Source organism: Cebus imitator, unplaced genomic scaffold (genome assembly GCF_001604975.1).
Source record: "Cebus imitator isolate Cc_AM_T3 unplaced genomic scaffold, Cebus_imitator-1.0 Scaffold780, whole genome shotgun sequence".
Taxonomy (NCBI): Eukaryota; Metazoa; Chordata; class Mammalia; order Primates; family Cebidae; genus Cebus; species Cebus imitator.
Window position 1 is genome coordinate 324639 of NW_016108095.1, and position 23279 is coordinate 347917.

Here is a 23279-nt window from a genome sequence, read left to right on the forward strand (position 1 = left end):
ACCACCTGACCCCGACCCGCAGCCTCTGCCTGGCCCGGGGCCCACAACACTGCCTCGCCTAGGGCTGCGCCCCCCCCCAACCTGACTGGCTCCCACAGCATGACCCTGGGGGAACACCCGCCCCCACCCCACTGACATCACCCACTTGACCGTGGTGGCCCGCACCCCTAAACCAGTATGGCTCTGCAGGAGGTCCGTCTCACCAAGCTGTGTCCTGGGGGAGGGCGCTGGCTGGTACTGCCTAAGTGCCAAGATCTCTTGCCAAATAGCCACAGGTTGGGATTGTGAAAATCGGGAGTCTTCCTTGCTTCTAAGAGGAGGCCTAGGTCCTGTGTCATAGGCCAGCCTGAGAACATGAGCGCAGGTACATTTCGTCTTGGGTGCCTCGTGACCAGGGCCACCCCTCAGAGAATCCTAAGGGAAAGGCTGACACCTCCTCCCAGCCACAGGGCGCTGCTCTCCTCCTCCCTTGTAGCTCACCCAGGGCCCCACTCAAACGCGGCCATCACCTGCTCTAGCATCTGGAGGAATCTTTGCCCATGCCTCGGGCTGGGGAATGACCCTTGCTTCCTCTTCCCCCCTCACCCCATGAATCCAGTGGACGGCTAAGCTGTGTTGGTTTCATCCCCAAGCTGTCCATGGCCATCCACTTCTGCACCCTGACCTGTGATCAGCAGCCCTTTCCTGGGTCTTACATGGCAGGCACTGCTGCCAGACACTTCACCTGTGATCTAGCCACCCCTAGAAACCCACAGGATAAGGTGGGGCACGGTGCCTCAAGCTGGTAATCCCAGCACTTTGTGAGGCTGAGGCAGGTGGATCACCTGAGGTCAGGAATTCGAGACCACCTTGGCCAGTGGTGAAACCCCATGTCTACTAAAAATACAAAAATTAGCCAGGCGTGGTGGTGCGTGACTGTGATTCCAGCTACTCAAGAGGCTGAGGCAGGAGAATCACCTGGACCCTGGAGGCGGAGGTTGCAGTGAGCTGAGATTGCACCACTGCACTCCAGCCTGGGCAATAGAGCAAGACTTGGTCTCAAACAAACAAACAAAAACAACCCACGGGATCGGCACTGTGATCCCTGTTTTGCCACTAGTGGAGGCAAGCACCCAACACACAGGACTTTTGTCTTTTCGGGTTCACCTTCTCACCCCTGGGACGCCATTGTCCTTTGTCTCCACCCCACCTTGCTGTCCGCCCAGCAGGTGCAGCTCCTGTACAGCGGGCCAACCCAAGATGTGCCTGTGTCTCCCATTTTCAGGCTGGCCTGCTGCACAGGACCCGCGCCTGATCTTAGAGCCACGGGAACACCCGGGATTTTCACAGCCCCCACCCTGCACCCAGTTGACCAGAGGTCTTGGCACCAGGGCAGTACGAAGTGCAAGGAGCTGGCGCTCTGTCCTGTTTGAGGCTTATGCTCCTCGCCTGTTGGCATTTGTCGAAGGAAGGCGCTTCCTGGTGCCTTGTCTCAGCAGAGTCCAGGGCCGCCTCCAGTGCAGTGTCCTGGGAACAGCTGACCACGGCCTCTTGGGAGAAGGAGCGAGGCTGTGGGCTATGTTCTGTGCTGGGAATTTTTCTTCAGGACATGCTCAAACACAGGTGAAAGCAGAGAGAATGGTACTGAGGCCACCATATATCCATGTGGCTGACAGTTACACCTGGAGCCACTGAGCACTGCTCAGGGAGCCCTCAGAGGGCCTCTTGGGGTCACACTCTATCCGCTGATGGGGCCACATCCCTTCCAGAAGGGAGCATCACGGAATAATCACAATGTGAAATGATTACACTGCTTCCCCATAGGCCAAGACCAGCCCCCCTCTTCTCAGTTTGATGCCTGTGTGAATAGATACCCCTTTTGCCTTCTTGCCCTAGGTCCTAACTTTGAGTACATCATCGCAGAAAAAAGGGGGAAGAATAACACCGTGGGGTTGATCCAGCTGAACCGCCCCAAGGCCCTCAATGCACTTTGCAATGGGCTGATTGAGGAGCTCAATCAGGCACTAAAGACCTTCCAGGAAGACCCGGCCGTGGGGGCCATTGTCCTCACCGGTGGGGATAAGGCCTTTGCAGGTGTGCACAGCAGTGGGGGCCTTTGTACCTGGGCTGATGTGGGAGGCACGTGTGGCCTGACTTGCACCTCTGTTAGGGAAAGGCACACGGTTGGGGATTTATTCAAACGTAAAGTGGAGATGGGCATGGGAACTGCTTGCACCAGCAGCTTTGTATGCACCAAAAGTGCTCACGTGCAGCAAAATCGCCTCTTTACAGGGGTTCAGGGCCTTGGCAGTCGGGCTTTGTGTATGTCGAGGGCTTATGTGATGACGAATACGCCCAGCGTCTGTGGGCGCCTCCCTCGCACCTGCCACCTGCCCCAGGGCCCTTCTGCATGACCTCAGTTATGGCTGGCACCACAGCATCCTGACAGCTGTCCACATGGCCTGGTGTCAGCCGTGCCCAGCAGCCACAGTGCCCATGGCTGGTGTGCTCCGAAGCTCCTTGTTGGTCTGGGGGATACAGGGCAGGTGGGCTGTCTGCTCTCTGGTAACTGGAACCCCCTTTCTACTCCCAGCTGGAGCTGATATCAAGGAAATGCAGAACCTGAGTTTCCAGCACTGTTACTTCCAAACGTTCTTGAACCAATGGGACTACCTCACTCAGGTCAAGAAGCCAGTCATCGCTGCTGTCAATGGCTATGCTGTGAGTGGTGCTGCCGAGCGCCTCCTCCTCTCGCGGCTGAAGGAGCCCTTCTGCGCACACCCCATGACAGATGTTTGCTTGGAGAGGCCTCAGTTCCCAGGCCAGCTGCCTCCTTTCCTGCCTCGTGGTGCTGAAGAGCCAGGGACCATGCGGAGAGGACATGTCCTAGCGTCCGTTTTTTTATGGCTGTTCACCTGGCAGCTTCTCCCCAGCAAGCCTCTCTTCCAGGGCAGCGGAAGAGCGGTGTTTGTTTTGGCTTTTCAGTATCGTTTAAATGCTGGTCTCTGCCCCTCAACCTAAGCTATATCTATAAACTGGCTTCTTTTGGTCCCCTTAAAAGCTCTGCGTCGTATGTGTTGGGACTGTTTGAAGTGCTGAGGCTGGTCTGGGCCTGTCGAGAAGCAGTGTGATTATTTCCCCTTGTGATCGTTTTGTGATGCTCCCTTCTTAGTAAGCCAGGCCTCCGCAGACGGAGTGTTCTCAGCACAGCCACACCCGCCTGTGCACCTCGTCTCTGTGGCTGCATTTGGGCCACAGCATCAGAGTCGAGTCGTCACAGCAGAGCCTGTAAGACCTTCGTAGCCGAAAGTATTAATCTGGCCCTTTAGAATGTTTGCCAGTTTCCGGTAAACAGCATCAACCATCTGTCGTTAACTTTTCATAACAGTTAACTGGTTTGCTGCCACTATGTTATTCTCTGTCAACCCCTGACGCTGTTTCTTTTAAATGGAAAATTTGAATGAGAAGTGAGTGATTTTCTGACCAGGTTCCCCTCGCAAGAGCCTCCTGACGCCAGTTGTTTTGCAGCTTGGCGGGGGCTGTGAGCTTGCCATGATGTGTGACATCATCTATGCCGGCGAGAAGGCCCAGTTTGGACAGCCGGAGATCTTACTAGGGACCATCCCAGGTAAGGTGTGACACTGTCTCTGGCATAGATGCTTTAGGTAATACCTGCCTGTGTCTCAGGGCCCACGGCTCGTATCTGACCAGAGGCCCTGGATGGAGACCCCCATGTCTGGTCAGTGGTCCCTCTGCAGACAGCCACAGAGGCTAAAGTGGTTGTGACAGAGCTCAGATGGGGGCTTCAGAGGCCCGGGACCGTGTCTGGCTCCTGTGGCCATCCCCAGGTCCCACACATGATGGTGTTGGGAGAGGCTGGTCCTGGGTGACACTGGCTTCTAACCATGGCAGTTCTTGCTTGTGATCCATGTCTGTGGCAGAGAGAGAACATGGTGACCCTGGGTGGCACTGGGAGCTCTGCCCACTATGCCTCAGGTCCTGCCCACTGCCATCTCATTGGCCACAGAGGTCATGTGGCCTCACCGAGTTCAGCAGAGCAGGGAGTCAGACCCCTCACCATACCCGGGGGAAGAGCCTGGGCTCTGGGCAAAGAGAAACACCCTCTACCCCCGGGGTCCTCCTGGTAGGAGGGGCGGGCACAGGCAAAGCAGCCAGGAAGGAGCTCAGACCCTGAGGGGAACAGCTGCATGCAGGGCGCTCTCTCCTGCCCTCTGAGTTTGACCAGGCAGATTCTGAGGCCTTGAGCTATGAGCTTGACCCATTTCTTCAGGGTCTGATCCCTTGAGCAGCTGCTGATGCAAGGGACCGGTGCCTGGAGTCAGCGAGGCCTATAAGCTTCCAAGATGTTGACCACAGAGCCACAGACCTTGCTCCAATGTCAGGGTGTTGGGCGAGCCCCAGATGTGGGGCCTAAGCTTGAAAAGGGGCTGTGCCTGAAGTTCCTGGGGTCCTGTGCTGCCCAGCCTCTGCCCCGTGGGCCTTGCCTCAGGGCCCATCTTAAGCCCCTTGGAACTTGCCAGCTGTGCAGCGGTGATGTCTTCTTAGATTCAGTCGCTGCAGTGCCAGCCGTGACCAGCCCCTCCCCGCAGGTGCAGGTGGCACCCAGAGACTCACCCGTGCTGTCGGGAAGTCACTGGCGATGGAGATGGTCCTCACCGGTGACCGGATCTCAGCCCAGGATGCCAAGCAAGCAGGTGCAGGTTGGCGCTGCCCATGGGAGCTACACGGGGACTCAGGGCTGCATCCAGGTGTCCCCAGGGAGGTTGCATGAGCTTTTGGGTCCTGAGGACTTGGGAGACTGCCTGCCTTTTGTTTTGAAGAACTGTATGTACAGCAGTGGAACCACACGTAAGCACCTGGTACACAGTAACAGCCCAGCAGTTCTGTCCCCAGAGGGCATCCCTGGGCCCTCACTAGGTAGTCCTCCCACTGCCCTGTTGGTGACCACGGTCCCTGTGTCTGGCTGCCTCTACCGTTGGAGCTGTGGACAGCCTGGCCTGAATGTCTCAGAGCACAGAGGCCACAGTACCAGGAGGACTCAGCCCCCTCAGGGCGCATGCGGCATTTCCCGTGTGGAAGCCCCCCTCGCCCAGCCCTCAGAGGCCGGGGTGCTCCCGTGTGGAAGCCGCCCTTGCCCAGCGCCAGGAGGCCGGGGTGCTCTAGCACGCTGCTCCCCAGCGGCCACTTGCTCGCAAAGGAATAGACACGTACTGTTTCTGCACATCACTCACTGACTTTCTTGTGTTTCAGGTCTTGTAAGCAAGATTTTCCCTGTTGAGACACTGGTGGAAGAAGCCATCCAGTGTGCAGAAAGAATTGCCAGCAATTCTAAAATTATAGTAGCAATGGCCAAAGAATCAGTGAATGCAGGTAGGGGATCCTGCCAGGAAGAGAAATTAGAGGGGTCTCTGTGGCTGTCAGGAATGTTCCTGAGGGACACGTTTTCTGGCTGCAAATGAGTGTGCCTGAAGCCCTCCTGGGTAGAAATGTTGGGGTTCTCAGTGTCTCAGTTCTGCTGTCTGTAGAATTGTGGTTTCTGGCCGTGCACTCAGGAACTCCACTATGTTCCCAACTCCCCTTTGTACCAGGGCCCAAGAACGGAGCCAGGCCTGGGAGGCGAGGGCAGCACAGGTCATGGCAGGGAAAGGCTGAGAAGGGAGCAGAGGTCCCAAAAGTAAAATGGTCTTGCTCACAGGGAGGCTCGGTTCACCTGCCGGGACATGGGGCTGAAGGCTGTGTCTGCACCTGGCAGGTGGCTACGCAGGCGGGCTGATGCCATGCTGTTCATTTTTGGCCTGGATTCCTTTAGTTCTCCCTCTGCCAGGGAAGTGGATCTGACCTTCACCCTCCTCAGAAATGCTCAAGTTTTAATGTCACCGTTTATTCTCAGCATGTGGAATGAGATGGTTGTTAGCTGCTTGAGTCTGTTCAGATGTGGGTGGCCCCAGGCAGGTTCCCAGCCTCCCCGAGTGTGGCCATCCCTGGGCTTGCTGTTGGCTTGAGGCAGGATACAGTGAGGGGAGCATTTCAGAAACAGAGGCTGCTGTTGCCCAAGGCGTTTGGCAAGGTCGTGCTCTGCTGGGAGAGGACGCTGGCTCCAGGCCTGGCACTGCGGCAACGGCCTCCACCTGTGCACTCGGGCCTCATGCAGAGAAGGGGCCTGGAATGAGCCGAGCCACAGGCGTCCTTGGTGCCGGCTCCGCGCGGCTCTGGCCCCCGTGCTGTCCTTTCTGGCTTTGTCCTCAGTTGCCTTCTCTGCTTGCAGTCCCGTTGCTGCTTCAGAGCCTCTCCTCATGGGCACAGTCCCGTTGCTGCTTCAGAGCCTCTCCTCATGGGCACAGTCCCGTTGCTGCTTCAGAGCCTCTCCTCATGGGCACAGTCCCGTTGCTGCTTCAGAGCCTCTCCTCATGGGCACAGTTTGCCATCCTACCTTTGATCCAGTTCCTCTCCCTTCCTGGGGCCCGGGGCCACCTGGTGTGACGTTTGCGGGCCATAGGAGAGCTGTTGCTTCTGCCTGGTCTCAGCTGGGGCAGGGCCTGTGAGAGGGGCCAGGCTTCCCAGGCCACATTGAAAGCACACGTGTGCATGGGTCAGTGCGGAGGGCTTCCTGTCACCATGCAGGAAAAGTTCTGCATTTAATACCTTGGTTCATAACTCCAGGACTTTTATTTTCCAGCTTTTGAAATGACGTTAACAGAAGGAAGGAAGTTGGAGAAGACCCTCTTTTATTCAACCTTTGCAACTGTGAGTAAACAGTGTTCAACCGGAGAATCAAGCATATCCAGTCACATGAGTTGCTAGGAATTTCCTTCTACGTTTTATCATGAAGTATCGTTTCTTTCTGTCAGAACTGTCAGCCTTACCTTTGGTGGGATCAGATACGTTCTATCAGCGGGTCTTAATGTTAACAAAAAAGTAGAGTGTGGAATTTCGAAAGTGTGGACACCGTGGGGCTTTTTCCTGCCGTGAAGGTCTGTGAGTCGCACCCTCCGGCAGCAGCTGCAGCAGGGTGGGTAACGAGCAGCCGTAGTCCCAGCTTCCTGGGAGGCTGAGGCGGGTCGTTCGGGTCCAACTGGGCAACAGAGCAAGACCCGGTCTCAAAAAAATGACTTTTGTAAAAAATGTAATTCATTTTACCCGTAATTTTTTTAGATCATCCCAATTATTTGGAATGGGTTCAAATTTATTCTAATAAGATAAGCTGAAGTTTTAGGGCAATATTTTATAAGATTTCTGCCAGTAATTTAAAGTAATTCCTCTAATTCCCTCTAATTACCATTATAATTTTTTTTTTTTTTTGAGACAGAGTCTTGCTCTGTTGCCCAGGCTGGAGTGCAGTGATGTGATCTTAGCTTACTGCAACCTCCGCCTCCTGGGTTCAAGTGACCCCTGCTTCAGCCTCCTGAGTAGCTGGGACTACAGGTGCCCGCCACCTGGCCCGTAGAGATGGGGTTTCACCATGTTGGCCAGGCTGGTTTCAAACTCCTGACCTCAAGTGATCTGCCTGCCTCGGCCTCCCAAAGTGCTGGGATTATAGGCATGAGCCACTGTGCCCAGCGAGATTACCATTTTACTTCATCTTTTTCACTGTAAGAAAGTCATACTTAGGTGTTTTAATTGTTCCGTAAAATAAAAATTAAAAGTAGCGTGGGCACTTGAGGAAGGGGTGCAGGGGTGTGGGTGTGTGTGTGTGCGCGCGCGTGCGCACCTGGGGACACGTGCACACATGTACCCAGCATGGGAAAAGACAGATGCAGAGTTGAGTTCTCATGTCCTGCTCCGTGACACACGGTAGCCCGTTGTCCATTTGATGACTTGGTGAATGGCCAGGCATGCATCTGAGGCTCTTTAGATGTGAGCTGATTTGACATACACGGTGGCTCCTGAATGACCATCACCCAGCCTGGCAGAGAGGCAGTAGAAGTCCCCGTGCCCTGGCCCAGACCTGATTGGGCAGGTGTTCCTGCCACAGAGTCCCCTCTGCGGCCCCCTGGGCCCCTGTGAGCATGAGGAGTGAGGCAGGGCCAGGGATACCCGGGCGGCATTGGCATTGGGCTCTGTGAGGAAACCGGGCATCCACCTGTTTCTCTCCTTTTTCCTACCAGGATGACCAGAAAGAAGGGATGGCTGCGTTTGTGGAAAAGAGAAAGGCCAACTTCAGAGACCAGTGAGAAGCAGCTGCCCCTGCCCTACACCTCCACCTGGAGAGGAAAAGCATAGGCTGTCAGTTTTAGAAGCAAGTAAATCACCCTCTTTTCAAGGGCAGTGTCCCTGGCGTGCAGTTTTTCTTCAGCTGCTGTGTGGTCACGGCCCGGCCCTCACAGCACGAAGGTCTCCTTCACCCAGCCTGTGAGGGTCCATGTTTGTATCTGACGGGAGCATCTTCTTCTAAATCTAAGATTCTGCTGAGGAGCCCCCCGCCAGCCCCTCTGGGTACGCTGTGTTCAGGCAGAAAGCAGCCCTGCGGGTGCTTGTGTCCCTGTGTTAGAGAACGGGGTTGCTCCCAGGGAAACACTGTCTGCTGCCTTCACACAGACGCTCTGCACGTTAAAGTGACAGTGATTCAGTTACACCACGCCCTGTATCATGTCTAGAAGTGGAGTATTCTGTCATGTTGTTCTTTTAGACTTGTTTTGTGAGCAACAACTTTCAAACAAAGCAGAAGTTTGCACAGTCAGTCACCCCACGTCACACTTCCAGGGTAGCCACCATGAATAGCTGGGTGTGTGGCTTCCTGGAGACTTCTGTGCACGCACGCACACTCCTGCACGCGTGCACAGGCACGTATGGTGGCTTTCTTGTTACAGAAGTGGTACCCCACGCCCTCTTCCACAGAGCCCTTTTCTGCACGAAGGAAACCCTGTTTTGTTTTTCTGTCATAAGGAGCTCTCTGTTCAGTTTCAGTGCATTCTTCTGTATTGTGATAACACATGCTACAAAACTTGACCATCTTAAACCATGTCTTTTAGAGACGGGGCTGGAGCACTGTGGCTTGATCACAGCTTACTGCAAACTCAGGCTCCTGGTCTCAAGTGATCCTCCCGCTCCCAAGCAGCTGGGACCACACCCATACACTACCACACCCAGCTAACTTTTTTAGATGGGGTCTCCCTGTGTTGCCAAGGCTGGTCTTAACCATTTTAAGTGCACATTTCAGCAGCATTAAGTACATTCTCATTGTGCAGCCATTATCGTCTGTCCAAGAACTTTTTCATTTTCCCAAACCCCTTTTCTGCTTCCCTCCAGCTCCTGGCACCCACGCTTCTCCTTCCTGTCTACGCAGGGACCTCCTCCACGCCTCTCCTTCTTCCTGTCTCTACGCGGGGACCTCCTCCACGCCTCTCCTTCCTCCCGTCTCTACTGCGGGGACCTCCTCCACGCCTCTCCTTCCTCCCGTCTCTACTGCGGGGACCTCCTCCACGCCTCTCCTTCCTCCCGTCTCTACTGCGGGGACCTCCTCCACGCCTCTCCTTCCTCCCGTCTCTACGTGGGAACCTCCTCCACGCTTCTCCTTCTTCCCCTGTCTACCCGGGGACCTCCACGCTTCTCCTTCCTGTCTACCCGGGGACCTCCACGCTTCTCCTTCTTCCTGTCTCTTCACAGGGACCCCGGTGGCCTGGGTGCAGAGCCGCCCCTCATTGGCAGGCTCTGGGCAGCCCTGGCCTTCTCTCTGCCCAAGTGGCCAGCCCAGGGCCAGCTGTTCAGGTGCTGCTGGATGCCAGCCTGGGTGGCCCCACTAGGCTTTTCCGACACAGCCCAAGTCACTTCCATGGGGGCAGGCTCCTAGAGCCAAGCAGTTCAACATGGAGACTGTTTCCTCTGGGTTTTCTGAGACGGCTTTGTCATTTTTCACAAACTTATTTTCAGAACTTTTTAGGAACTGCCAGGCCTCGGAGCATTGTGTCATCCCAGGGTTGAGGGCCAGGGCCACAGTGCTGGCCCACAGCTGGTGTCCCGCTGGGAATCAGGTGAAAGAAGGTGGCTCCATGGAGGGAGGGCCTGGCCAGCCTGAGCCTGGCCAAAGGTCAGGACGCTGCCATCCTGGTCAGGGGGCTGCAGGCTGCTGACACTGGGGGATGATGGAGGACTCTTAGGTGTCTTGGCTCTCGGGGCTGAGCCTGGGAGTTGGGCCTAGCTGCCCTCCTGAACCTTCTCCAGGGGGTCCGATGTCCCACGCTCCCGCATCCCATACTCGCGGCCCCTCAGGAGTGTGGGCTGAAAGCCCAGGTGCAGCTGCCCACCCTTGTAACACTAGGGACCCAGTGGGCTCCGGGTATTCTGCCAGGCCTAAGGGCAGAACAATGCGGTCGGAGGGCAGAGACCCTCATGAGAGGAGGTCGCAGGGGGCAGCGGCTGAACCCCTTCGGCCTGAGGGAGCTCGAGGTGGAAGGCTCGGGCAGGGACACTGAGGAGCCCCCGGCCACAACGCGCGGGTGCCAGAGGCTCGGACCTGGTGAGGCGCTCGTGAGCTGGGTGGGTGTTGCCCCCACAGTCCGACTCAGCCCACGCGTCCCCAGGTTCTCGGGGCTCTCTGCGAGCTGCAAGCTGACCCCAGCCCGCCAACCCCTAGGCCCGGTCCCAGGGCCCCAAGCCTGTGACCCCAAAGCCCGACCTCCCCATAAAGCTCCCTGACCCCTAAGCCCCGCCCTCCCCGCAAAGCCCCGCCCTCCCCGCAAAGCCCCGCCCTCCCCCGTAAAGCCCCTCCCCGCCCTAGGCCCCGCCCTCCCATAAAGTCCCTCCTAGGCCCCGCCCCCGATAAAGCCCCTCCCGGCCGTAGGCCCCGCCCTCCCCGTCGGCCGGGCCATGGTGGCGCTGAAGGGAGTCCCCGCGCTGCTGTCCCCCGAGCTGCTCTACGCGCTGGCGCGGATGGGGCACGGGGACGAGATCGGTGAGCGCAGCGGGCCGGGGCCTCGGGGACCACCCCGGGGCAGGCAGGCAGGCGAGGCTCCGCGGGGACCCCCGGGCCGGGGTCCTGGTCACCCTTGTGCGGACTGTTGCGGCCGCGCCCCGCGCCCGGGAAGGGCGGGGTCCCGGGGTGCGGGCGTTGCTCGGGCCTCCCCCGCACCCCGCTTCCGGGCAGGAAGCCCCCTGCCGCGCATTCTCCGGGAACTGCGACCTCGTGGGGCTCGGGGCGGGGCGGCCGGAGCTTCCCCCCAGTCCCTCCCCGGACGGCCCGAGAGCCTCGGCGCCTGGGCTCCCCCGAGGGCTCGGGCGTTTTCTCCTCCTGGGGCCTGGGGTCCCCGGCAGGGGCTGTGTGGCCGGGGGCCTGGTCCGGGCATGGCGGCAGCCGCGCGTCCCGTGGCCCCTGGGGCGTCCGCTGTTGACGCCTTTCCGCCTCCCGGACGCGGACCTTGTCCTCCCGCCTCCCCGCCTGGCCTCCAGCCCTGAGGACTCTGACGGCGGCCGGTCCCCTCGTGATCCACGATCTGCCGCCATGACTGGGTGGGAGGATGGGTGGCGCCGACCCCGAGCGGGGCATAGGTGCTGACCGCGGGCTGTCCTCCCGGCTGTTTAGTTCTCGCGGATTTGAACTTCCCGGCCTCCTCCGTCTGCCAGTGTGGGCCCATGGAGATCCGTGCAGACGGTGAGCGAGCCCCAGGTCCCCCAGGGCAGGGCGGGTGGGCCGTGCTCCCGGCTCTGAGCTCCTCTGTGGCCTGTCTTGGCCCCACGTCCATGCTTGCCGGCTGGCTAGCCAGCGAAGCCCAGGTGTGAAGGGTGCCCACAGGTGGGCGAGCAGGCTGGAGACTCAGTGCCACACCCTCTGCCCTCCAGGCCTGGGCATCCCGCAGCTTCTGGAGGCCGTGCTGAAGCTGCTGCCCCTGGACACCTATGTGGAGAGTCCGGTGAGGGCTGAGTCACCCCTGCACCCTGCCGCTCTGTGCCTCGGTTTCCCCTTTGTCAGGCTTCATAGGGTCCACCCACCTTGGAGGAGTGGGAAGCCATGTGTCCCCAAGGGGGTCCTGACCCTCACCAGGGGAGTCCCGACTGGTCACCTGACCAGGAAGACTGGCAACCCCCAAGGCCCCAGAGCTGACCCCTCCTTCTAGGCTGCAGTCATGGAGCTGGTGCCCAGCGACAAGGAGAGAGGCCTGCAGACCCCGGTGTGGACAGAATACGAGTCCATCCTACTCAGGGCTGGCTGCTCGGTGAGTCTGCAGCCCCAGCTGTGGGGAACCGGCCAGAGACAGTCTCCCCGAGGCTCAGGAGGGCCAAAAGCAGAGCCCTACGCTGTGTCCTCAAGCAGCCTCCCACCCACCACCCTAAGAACCCCAGGCCACTGGGCACTCCCTCACCAGCCAGGGTGGAAGAGGTGCACCTGGTCCTTCCTCCTCTGCCCACGCCAGGATCCTGACCTGCTGGGGGGGCCTCACCCACCACAGCCTGTGAGTGGAGCCCAGGGACTCAGAATGCCTGGCCTCCCCCTCCTCAATCTCCCCTGGGGGGTGCCCCCGTCCCAGGTCTCCTGCCCCATCCTGGCTATGGTCAGAGGCCTAGCTGGGTGCTGTGTCACACAGCCCCCTCCCACCCTGCCCTGCAAGGGGACAGGCCCACTCTCCTGGGCAACCCACTGGCAGGCCTCAGGCAGGACCTCCATAAGAGGAGGCCAGGGGCTCTTGTCCTGGGCAGGGGACACCCCAGGACAGCTGGCAGGGTCTCCACAGTCTGCTGAGCTGGCTGGGTGGCCCCAGGCCAGGCAGACACCAAGCATGGCAGGTTCCTCATCCACCATGTCCTGGGGCCCCCATTCTAGGCCTTGGGAGCCAGAGGCTGAGTGTCCCTGGGGCCCCCGCAGCAGGAGGGCCGGGGAAATGGAGCTCAGGGGCCCCACCTCCTGGTGCCCGCCCAGCTTGGGGCCCTGGGGAGTCCAGGGCTGGCCCATGAGGGTTTCTGAGCAAGGTTCCCTCCAACCCTGCCATTTTGTCTTCCAGAGAGCCCTGGCAAAGATAGAGAGGTTTGAGTTTTATGAGCGAGCTAAAAAGGCTTTTGCTGTTGTGGCAACGGGGTGAGTTCCGGCTGGCCCAGACCTGCCCCCGTCCCCACCAGGGCCCCCAGGAGCTGCCCCCGCCCTCTTCTCAGCTTCTGCCTGGCTGAGGCTAGATGTCCCAAAGAGTGGAGAGACAAGGGAGGAAGCTGGGTGGGCAGGGCCCCCATTTGCCTGAGCATCAGGTGGGTGAAAGTAGACGGGGTCTGCTCTGGCCCCCAGCGGCTGGAGAGGGTCTTGGCGCCCTGGCCCTACAGCCCAGCTCAGTGCTGGGCTTGGCTCCTCTGCAGGGAGACGGCCCTCTATGGAAACCTCATCCTCAAGAAGGGGGTGCTTGCTCTTAGCCCCCTGCTCGAGGCCTGGTGAAGACCACTGGGCCAGAAGAGGAACCAGGGGCACCTGAGCTCCAGGACCGCCACTCACAGCAGGCTTGCCAGCGGCAGCTCCTAGACCTGGGCCCAGGCCAGGGCCCTAGGGGCAGTCTTGGGGTGTGCCCTGCCAACTGGGATGAGGGTCCCCCAATTTATAAAAATGATGGAAAAATGTAGTCACAGATGATGTTCAGATTAAAGGTTTCAATTCCAGCTCTGTTCTCACTCAGACTTGTTCGGTGCTGAGCTCAAGGGAGGCTGCTGGTTCAGCGCGGGCCCCCCATGTACCCTTGACGAAACCTCAAGAGGGAAATCAGACCTGGGCCCCTGGGGACACCAAGGGCTGGAGTAGGGGCAGTGGCTGACCTGGAGGCATTGAGTGGGGTGGGGACTTCGGCCTCAGCCACCAGGGTTTTGGGCACTAACGGGGCTCTTCATGAGGTCCATTCCTTCCGCCCAGCAGGAGGGCAGGTAGCAGGGCTGGCCTGGACGCTTCAGGAGGAACTGTGGGAGCTGGGAGGGGCACTGGTGAGGGAGGTGCCTGCTGGAGAGGCCTGGGTGTGGGTTGTGCCCTGTGCATGTGGCAGTAGGTGGTAAAGTAAGGTTCCTCCCTGGGACCCTTACTTGTCCAGTCAGGCAGGGGAGGTAAAGGACTTGAGGTCATTTGGAGTCCATTGCTGGGCAGAGGTGGGATGCAGGGGGGTCCTGAAAGGGGATGCCTAGGAGGCTTTGCCATGGGATGCTTGGACTGGTCTCCAGGATGGGGACGAACAACCACCACTGCCCAGACCCTGGGCCTCTCCCAGGACCCTCCTCCTGCTCCCCAGAATTCGTGTCAGCATCACAGGCATAGAATGAAGAAGGGGCCGGGGCTGGAGTTTGAGGGACCAAGGGCAGGAGTGGGAATGACAGGGGGTCCCCCACGGCCTGGGGCTGGTGTCCCCAGGGCTCTAGGGGGCGAGTCCCACGGTCCCGGACCCACACTCCGGACCACATGAGAACCTTGGGGGTGCAGACAAGCCCACCGCAGCTGAGATCTGCACCAAGTCTGAGGAAAGAACCCTGTCTGGGCTTGAGAACCTGGGGGGCGTGCAGGCAAGCCTGCCCTGGCAAAGAGCTGGCACCAGGTCTGGGGAAGGGACCCTGTCTGGGCTTGACTGCAGACTCTGGGGTCCTGTCCAGCTGCCGCTCCCAGATGGCAGCGCCGGCCTTCTCCGCAGCCACTAGTGGTCAGCCTTGCCCCATGGGCCTCCCACTTATCTGACCAGCCACTGCTGGTCTCCAGACCCCGTGGCTGCATTGTGGTTTGACGTCAGAAGCTGCGAGCTGATTGCATGCACTCTCGCTCAGCCCACGGACAGGCCTCTGGGGCTAGTGTGCACACTCTAGGATTTTATATACATGAAACCATATATGAGCAAACAAAATAAAGTAAAATCAAGATAGCTTTAAAAAGCCAAACACCAGCTTGGGCTGCCTAGGGCCAGAGTCTCCTGCAGCTCCAGAGATCCAGGTCTTCTGCCTGCCTGGGGCCCAGGGAGTGGGGAAGGAGCCGTTCAAACCACAGCCCTGGGTGTGTTGATCCTCGATGCCCTCCCGCCCTGTTGGGTGACATGGGAGGCTGCCAAGGGAAACCTGGGAGCCCAGCCCTGGCCCTTTCAGGACAGAACCTCAAAGGTCCTGGCCTCCCCAGCTCATCCGTAAGGCAGGGTAGCAGCTCTTGCATGGTGGGACACCGTGGGGCACCCTCAGCTGTTGGTGTCCTGGGAGAGCGGGGGCCTGGCCGGGGTGCAGGGAGCTCTTCCACCCTGCCTACACCCACGGCCCCGAGTGGCCGCAGGAGGGCTGAGATGGCAGGATGCAGAGACGGGCAGCCTCTCTCCGTTGCTCCATTCTGTCTTAGCTGCTGGCTAAGACGTGTGTGGCTCAGCCTGGGCTTGGCACCAGGTCGGGGTGGGAGTGACTCCAGTAGCCTGGACCTGCGCTGCGGCATCGGGCCTGCTAGGCCAGGCGGGCGGGACGGGCGTTCAGAGCGGGGGCTGCACAGAACTCGGAGAGGGCAGAAAGGACATGTCCTGGGCCTGGGCCTACGCCGCCCACCTGAGACCTGAGCACCTGTGCGTTTGTCCAGCTGAACACATGCACATCCATCCAGCTGGGCCCCGAGTCCATGCACTCGGCCTCCCTGTTCCCCGGCCTGAACTCAGCTGAGACTGGTGCCAGAGGTGCCCTCTGGTCCCAACCCCTAACTGCTGCCACACCCCTCACTATCCTGGTACACAAGGACGAGGGCCTTCGGGGAGCACAACGTTCTGGGAGCCAAGGGTCAGTTGGGCCTCGTGCAGCCCTTGGGGGCTCCTCGACAGAGCAGGTGGCCTGGTCACTGGCCTTCCAGGGAGGTGGCCTCCCGCCTGTTTGCAGGGGTTGGTTTATTTATTTATATTTTTTTAGACGGAGTCTTGTTCTGTCACCCAGGATGGTTGCAGGATCTCAGCTCAATGCAACCTCTGCCTCCCGGATTCAAGTGATTCTTCTGCTTCAGCCTCCCAAGTATCTGGGATTGCAGGTGCCTGCCACCACGCCTGGCTAATTTTTGTATTTTTAGTAGAGATGGGGTTTCACCATGTTGCCCAGGCTGGTCTCAAACTCCTGATGTCAGGTGATCCTCCCACCTCAGTCTCCCAAACTGCTAGGATTACAGGCATGAGCCGCCGCACCGAGCCTGCAGGGGTTTATTTGTCTAGCTGGGAGGGGAGGGAGGGTCCCAGTCCCAACAGCCTGGGCCTTGGGACAGGGATGGGCAGTGATGGCCCCTGGAGCCCTACTCGGGGTGGTAGATGTGGTCTTGGTCCTTCTCTGGTCCCCGGAGCACCTGGCGATTCGGCATCACCCACAACTGGGGCTCCTCCTCACCCTGGTCCTCCTCAGGTGGAGGGTGGTACAGGCCATCATAGTCAGGCTCAGGACCCTGCTGGGGGCTCAGGACACTGCCCAGGATGTCTTGAGTCTCCACCCAGGCCTTGGTGCCTAGGGACAAGCAGATGAAGGCATAGCCTCAGTTTCCCTCCCGAGACCCTTGGTGTGTCTGAGTCGACCCCACAAGCAGACTTTGCTGCTCTGGCGTTGCGCCTGCCTGGAAGGATGGGGCCCTGCTCTGACCTGGTGGCTTCTCCTCGGCAGTCAAGAGCTTTGGCTTCTGGACGGGGAGCAGCCCCACCAGCTGGTCATCCTTCTCCGGAGGCTCCACGTCACGGGCGTCCTGGGCCCTGCGGGCACAGTTGGGTCAGGTCCACATGCAGGTGGGGGAGGCGAACAGAGCCCCTCCTAGGATGGTCCCCACCGTCCCAAGGCAGCCGCTCCAGCACCCACCACCAGCAGCCAGGACAAGCCCCTCTCTCAAGAGCCGCAGCAAGTGGCCCCCACAGTGCTCCTGGCCAGGCTTCCATACCACGTCCTTGGGCCACTGGGTTGGGGGCAGTGGTCAGAGCCTTGGCTGAGCAGCATCCCAAGGTCGAGAATGTGGGAAAACCTCAGGATCCAAGACTGAGCCACCCTGGCTGCAGCCACCGGCCCTGGAGCACAGGCTGTCCTGGGGGCTATGGGGACGCTGAGTTGGGGGAGATGCCCCGCAGCCCCAGGCCCCCCAGCCGAGCTCTCTTCTCCCACGAGAGACGCCCGGGACCCCCAGGTCCCCAGCCGAGCTCTTTTCTTCCGGCACTAGGCTCTGCTGACAGATCCCTGTGGGACTGGAGTGCCACCTCCTCCCAAAAGTTTCTGGATGCGGCTCCCCTCTGCATCCGTCCTGTCCACTCCAGGTTCCAGAAGGGCCCAGCAGAACAGGCTGCAGCTTCAGGAAATGGCGGGGGGCAGGGGAGCGGGGTTGGGAGGACTTACTTCTCTGTGTCCTGCTCCGAGGGCCAGTGTTTGACTTGGGCCTTGTCAGGGACCTGGGGAGATGGTCAGAGGAGTGGGCTCAGCCACAGTCCACAGGGGACCCGAGGGAGGGAGAGGCTGCAGGGGTGGGGGCCGGGCAGCTCAGCACAGTCCCGGAGCATCTCTAGGGGCTGAGCCACTCCCAGGTGTCGGGATGGCAAGCCGGGAGTGAGGCTTCCAGCCTGTGCCCAGATGACCAGCTGGCCTGCACTTCTGGCTGGGCCTGGGGCAGGAAGGGACTGGGACGTAACTGGGCACCATGTCCCCCACCTAGCACTGTGGGTAACCCCCATCTGGGCAGCGAGGAAGGAGAGCTAAGCAGATTCCCTGCACAATTAGTGCCTGAAGAATATCTTAGTTCATAGTATTACCCCTCAGTCATTTAATCCTTTATATACAATCGTGTATTAGTTCATAGTCAGAACAATTAGTGCCTTAAGAATATCTTACTACTCAGTTATTTCCACATATGTTTATATATGGCTGGGGTTAGAGGCCGGATGGGAGGGGCTCACACATACCTTGGGTGCTGGGCCCGCACCTGCCTCCCACAGCAGCACAGCCACCAGGCTGGTGACCACAAGGAGCCTGACAGGGCCAGAGAGGGAAGAGTGAGGCAGGGGAGGCGCCGGCTCTGCCGTCAGCCCCGCCTCCCCTGAACTCCTGACAGCACCCCCACTGGGCAGGTGGTGAGGCTGGGCTCAGGCCGCCTGGCCCTGGCCTGGGCTGGGTTTCTCCTTGGGAGCGCAAGTAGTTTTATTGGACTCTGCTCACATGGGCCAAGCCTCACAGGCACAGAGCAGGGAGAAGCCCCAGGCTCACCTGCCTGCAGCCCACCTCCGGCCAGAGCCCACAGCCCAGCCTGGTGGACGCCTCTGTGGCAGGCCCTGGTGGTCAGCTCAGGAACTCCAGAGGTTCTGCCATGTCCACATGTGGACCAAGGGAACAGGAACACACTTGCACACAGCGTGAGTATGGAGCAGCGGGGGCCCACAGCCCACAGAGGACGCACACCGCCGTAGGTGGGGCACCTCCTGCATCCCAGAGCTGCGGGGCCACGGCTGGAGGGCTCCTGGGTGAGCCGCAGCACCATTAGGCAGGCAGGCAGGGTGTTGGGTCTGTTTGGACGCATGACGTGTGTGTGTTCATGTATGTGGTGAGGGGAGTGTGTGTGCGTTGTGGGTGCACAGGTGTGTTTGTGGGTGTGGGCTGTGTGCATGTGTTTCTGCATGGTGAATTGCATGTATGCTGTGGGTGGTGTGGTCGGGTGTGTATGCACTGTGTGCATGGGTGTGTGTGGTGTGGAGGGTGTGGGTCTGGGGGGAGTGTGCTGTGTGTATGTTATGTGAATTGTGTTTGTGTGTGTGTGGTGGATGTGTATGTTGTGCGTGGTATGGAGGGCATGGTGGTTTGTTATGTACACGAGTGTCGTCGTAGATGTGTGTGTATCTTGTGTGTGCTGTGTTTGGGGAGTGTGTGGGGTGTGTGTGGTGGATGTGTGTGTATGTTGTGTGGTGTGGAGTGTGTGGGTTTGAGGGTGTGTGTGTGCTGTATATGTTATGTGTGTTGTGTTTGTGTGTGTCTGTGATGTGTGTGTGGTGGATGAATGTGTGTTTTGTGCGTGGTGTGGAGTATTTGGGTTTGGGGATGTCTGTGTGCAATGTCTGTGTGTGGGGGGATGCATATGTTGTGTGTGGTGTGGAGTGTGAGGGTTTGGGTGGGTGTGTGTGTGTGTGTGTGTGTGCACGCCCATGTGGTGTGTTGTAGATATGTCTCTTCAGGGCCCTGCTGGGGAGGCTTCTGTCTGGGGAGGCTGCTGTCTGCCAGGGCACCGTGGTCCTGGGGGTGGGCTGGGGGTCTGGCTTGCACGGAGCTCAGCAGGGCTGCAGTCAGGCTGCGTCGGGGCTGGACGCAGTGGTTCAGAGCCATAATCCCAGCACTTTGGGAGGCCGAGGCGGATGGATCACTTGAGGTTGGGGTTTCGAAACCAATCTGGCCAACATGGTGAAACTTCGTTTCTGCTAAAACTGCAAAAGCATTTTAGCTGGGCGTGGTGGCAGCTGTAATCCCAGCTACTTGAGAGGCTGAGGCAAGAGAACCGCTTGAACCCAGGAGGCGGAGGTTGCAGTGAGCCGAGATCGCATCATTGCACTCACTCCAGTCTGGGCGACAGAGTGAGACTCTGTCTCAGGAAAAAAAAAAAAAACTTAGCTGGACATGGTGGTGCACGCCTGTAATCCCAGCTGCTTGGGAGGCTAAGGCAGGAGAATCACTTGAACCCAGGAGGCTGAGGTTTCGGTGAGATGAGATTGTGCTACTGCACTCCAGCCTGAGCAACAGAGTAAGATTTTATCTCAAAAAAAAAAAAAAAAAGCCCGTGTGTGGGGCGCCCTGCAGTCCTGGGGTGCAGCCCCACAGGGACCTTCTTGCCTTCTCTGGGTGACTCAGCCACTGTGGGAAGTCAAAGGGCAGGGGGGTGCCCCAGACTGCCCGGGGTTGAGGGCCTGGCCTGGCCTGGTTTGGGGGCCCTGCTTCTCCTCAGGACCCCCGGCTGGCTCTGATGCTGGGCCAGGGACATCCACAGCAGGGCTCTTGTCCGAGCATTGGACCCCACTCCCACTTCCACCTGCCTGGGACACCCCTGGAGTCCCCTCCCCATGACACACGGCCTGGGGGCCCAGGGTTCAGGACACGGTAGCCACCAGTGCAACAGTGGGTGGAGACTGACAAGCAGCCTGGCCTTGGGAACCCTGGGGGTCTCCTCTTCAGGCAAATGGCCCAGAGGCCACCTTGCTACAAGGGAGAAACACCAGGAGAGGAGGGGCAGGGAGGGCCTTGGCTTACAGGAGGGGGAAGAGGAGGAGGGCAGCCCCACAAAAGGAGAGAGGGGACCCCGACGGAAGGAAGGCAGCCTCTGATTCAAGGTCCAGCTGGAGCTCGGGTGCTTCCCTGAGCTCCAAATCCCAGCTCCCAGGGTGACACCACCTCAGGGCACCCCTGACTCCTGCCCTAGCCCCTCCCCACCCCCAGCCCCCTTCCTTTTGGACAGTCACAGCCCTGCCTGCTGGTGCCTCCCCCTTCCTTGCCCCGGGTCAGGGGTCCTTGGGTGATTCTCCACCAGGTCAGGGGAACCGAGGGGACAAGGTGCTCTCCCATGCACTCGGGGCCACAGAGGAGGTGGAGCCTGGTGGCAGACCCCAGACCCTCAGAGCCCCTCCTTCTCCCTCCCACCCACACACTCCCCTAAACCAGGCCCCCTGGAGCGCAAGCAGCACAGCCGGGCCCCCTCTGTCTAAGGGCCAGGCCTCCAGGTTTGGGTGGGGTGGGGTGGGGATTGGGGCTCAGAGCCAGTGGGCGTTACCTCCTCATGTCTGGGGTCCCCATCTCTGTGTAGAGTGCTCAGGGAGCTGCAGTTGCTGGTCCCAGTCTCTGGCACCCAGCCCAGCTCCTCCTGCCCAGGCCCAGGCCGCCTGGGCTTTATTGCTGCCTCCTGGGGTGTGTCAGGACAGAGGTCAGGGCGAGGGACGCCACGTGGCTGCGCACGTACCCAGGTGCCCGGCTCCACAGCCACCCGGCACGCTAGGGCCTGGCCCTGATCAGGAACACCCCGCTGCCCCGGGCAGGGCCCGCCACACCTGACTGAGGAAGAAAAGAAGCTTTTATCTGAGGAATGTGGGTCCTTTACTAGATCAGCCAGAGAGGCCTTGGAATGAGACCAACTGACACCACGTGGCCGTAAGTCAACCTGATGGTGCAGCACATGAGACCATCGCACAGACCCCAGAGCCCAGCAGCATGGAGCCTCCTGAATGTCCTCCCTGTAGACAGTGGGAACTGCTGACAAACAAGTTGGTATGGGCCACTTCTTTGCCCCCTTTTTTGCCTTTAAAATCCTGCTTGTGGGCCCAGCGTAGTGGCTCACGCCTGTAATCCCAGGCTGAGGCAAGTGGATCCCTGAGATCAGGAGTTCGAGACAGCCTGGCGAAGGTCGTGAAACCCCGTCTCTACTAAAAATACAAAAATTAGCTGAGCATGGCGGCACGTGCCTGTGATCCCGCCACTCGGGAGGCTGAGACAGGAGCCTTGCTTGAACCCGGGAGGTGGTGCCTGCAGTGAGCAGAGGCTGCAGCACCACACTCCAGCCCGGGTGACAGAGTGAGAGTCCATCCCAAAGTAAAAACAAAATAAACGAAGAAAACAACTTATACCCAGAATATAAAAAGAACTCTTACAACTGAACAACAAAAGACAATGCAACTGAAAACTATTCAAAACATTTGCACAGACGTGTCACCACGTAAGATTTACAAATGGGGACCCTCACCAGCACCACTTGGCACCACAGCGGCACTCCTGCAGGACGGGGCGATGGGTGATGGGCCGTGCCCCTAACAATGGTGACCGCTCAGCGTGGATGAAACGCGGCATGTCCATGAGTTCACAGGGTAACAATGGCTTACGGTTTAGCAATGAAAACGCATGCTCCCGTCGCTGCTGACCACCCACAGCTGGGAGCCGCACTCGGCCAAACACCTGTGGGCACCTGCTGCGTGTTGAGCACCGTGCAGACTCCACAGGGAATCCTTGGGGCTCGTGGGAGCCAAACCCAGCTGGGCCTGAACCAGCACAGAGGCGGAGGGGACGGGGGAGTCTGACCATCCAGCCAAGGTCCATCTGGAGACCCCTGGGGGGCCCAGACCAAGGGGCAGCCAGGGCTGAGCTGGCCAGGGTACCCGCCCCTGCAGAGGTGGGAGCGTCTGTGTGCGTGCATGAGGGTGTGTCTTTGTGAGACGTGTGGCCTTCTGGGGTGTGTGTCACATGCGTGTCAGGTGTGTGAGATGTGTGTAAGGTGTGTGGGTGTGTGACATGTTTGTGAGTGCATGTCAGGTGTGTGTATGCGATGTGTGTGTCAGGTGTGTGAGTTGTGAGGTGTGATGTCAGGTGTGTGTTATGAGGTATGTGTAACCTCTGTGTGTGAAGTGTGAAATGTTTGTGTGGTGTGTATATATGTGTGAGGTATGTGGATGAGCTGTGCATGAGGGCTGTGTGTTAGGTGTGTGAGGTATGCGATGCTTGTGTGATGTGTGTCACAGGTGTGTGAGAAGTGTGTTGAGTGTGTGTGTCAGGTGTCTGCTGGGCTAACAGGTGTGTCTGAGTCATGTGTGTGTCAGTTGTGTGAGGACTGTATGCCCCCTGTGTGGGAGGATGCATTGGGGTACATGTGTGAGGAGTGTGAGGGGTGTGTGTGCATCTGGGAAATGTGTGTGAGGGGAGTGTGTGGAGGTGTCTGAGGGTGTATGTCAGAGGCTTGTATGGGGGGTGTCTGTGTCTTTGGTGTGTGTGTCAAGTGTGTGTGGCACCGGGGTGTGAGCTGGGGTGTATGTGTGAAGGGTGTGTGTAGGGGTGTGCAGGTCAGGGATATGTGTGTCAGGTGTGCATGTGTGAGGTGTGTGTGTCTGATGTGTGAGGGGTATGTGTGTCGTGTGTGGGTGTGTGTCTGCAATGTGTAAGGGATGTGTGTGTCGGGTGTGTGTCAGGCATGTGTGGCTGGGGTGTGTGTATGAGGTGTGTGAGGGTGTGTGTGCTTGTGAGGTGCATGTGTCAGACATGTTTGGGTGTGTCTGCTGTGTGTGAAGTGTATGGTGTGTGTGTGCCTGAGGTGTGTGAAGTGTGTGTGTGTGGGATGTGTGAGGGGTGTGTGTCAGGTGTGTAGGTCTGGGTGTCTGGTGGATTTGTGAGGTGTATGTCTGGGGTGTGTCTGATGCATGTGTGATATGTGTTTGGGGTGTGTGTAGGGGTGTGTGTTGGTGTGTGTGAGGTGTGTGTCAGGCGTGTGTGTCTGGGGTGTGTGTGAGGTGTGTTTAGGGTGTGCATGTCAGCTGTGTCTGGGATGTGTGTCTGGTAAGAGGTGTGTGGTTCATTTGTGAGGTGTGGGTGTCTGGAGTGTGTGTGGTGTGCATCTGGGGTGAGTCTAGGGTGTATGTGAGGTGTGT

The 23279-nt window shown here is 59.0% G+C and overlaps 3 protein-coding genes across 4 annotated transcripts in view; 2 read left to right on the top strand and 1 right to left on the bottom strand.

Moving 5' to 3' along the window:
- ECHS1 (enoyl-CoA hydratase, short chain 1) overlaps positions 1 to 8567 on the top strand; it is a 15297-nt gene extending 6730 nt beyond the window's left edge. Inside the window, exons 3-10 of the mRNA XM_017519892.2 lie at positions 1209 to 1374; positions 1804 to 2073; positions 2573 to 2700; positions 3508 to 3607; positions 4590 to 4694; positions 5251 to 5370; positions 6677 to 6744; positions 8106 to 8567. Of these exons, the coding sequence (XP_017375381.2) occupies positions 1209 to 1374; positions 1804 to 2073; positions 2573 to 2700; positions 3508 to 3607; positions 4590 to 4694; positions 5251 to 5370; positions 6677 to 6744; positions 8106 to 8171 (1023 nt within the window). The 3' untranslated portion in view covers positions 8172 to 8567. The remainder of the gene's footprint in view (positions 1 to 1208; positions 1375 to 1803; positions 2074 to 2572; positions 2701 to 3507; positions 3608 to 4589; positions 4695 to 5250; positions 5371 to 6676; positions 6745 to 8105) is intronic.
- A 2190-nt stretch (positions 8568 to 10757) lies between these two features.
- FUOM (fucose mutarotase) lies at positions 10758 to 13564 on the top strand. 2 transcript variants are annotated; one of them, XM_017519899.2, is made up of 6 exons: positions 10758 to 10888; positions 11516 to 11584; positions 11773 to 11843; positions 12048 to 12146; positions 12930 to 13003; positions 13273 to 13564. In XM_017519899.2, exons 1-6 carry the CDS (start codon positions 10804 to 10806, stop codon positions 13346 to 13348), a joined length of 474 nt encoding a protein of 157 aa, XP_017375388.1. In that variant the 5' UTR covers positions 10758 to 10803; the 3' UTR covers positions 13349 to 13564. The 2 variants fall into 2 exon arrangements, with proteins under 2 accessions (XP_017375388.1, XP_017375389.1); XM_017519900.2 differs by having other exon boundaries at positions 13327 to 13564.
- Positions 13565 to 16048: 2484 nt separating this feature from the next.
- On the bottom strand, positions 16049 to 20787 carry PRAP1 (proline rich acidic protein 1). Its single transcript, XM_017519901.2, has 5 exons — positions 20648 to 20787; positions 17808 to 17874; positions 17248 to 17300; positions 16513 to 16619; positions 16049 to 16380 (listed from the first exon to the last, which is right to left on the bottom strand). The coding sequence occupies exons 1-5, from the start codon at positions 20668 to 20670 to the stop codon at positions 16175 to 16177; spliced, it is 456 nt and encodes a 151-aa protein (XP_017375390.1). The 5' UTR covers positions 20671 to 20787; the 3' UTR covers positions 16049 to 16174.
- Positions 20788 to 23279: the final 2492 nt, after the last annotated feature.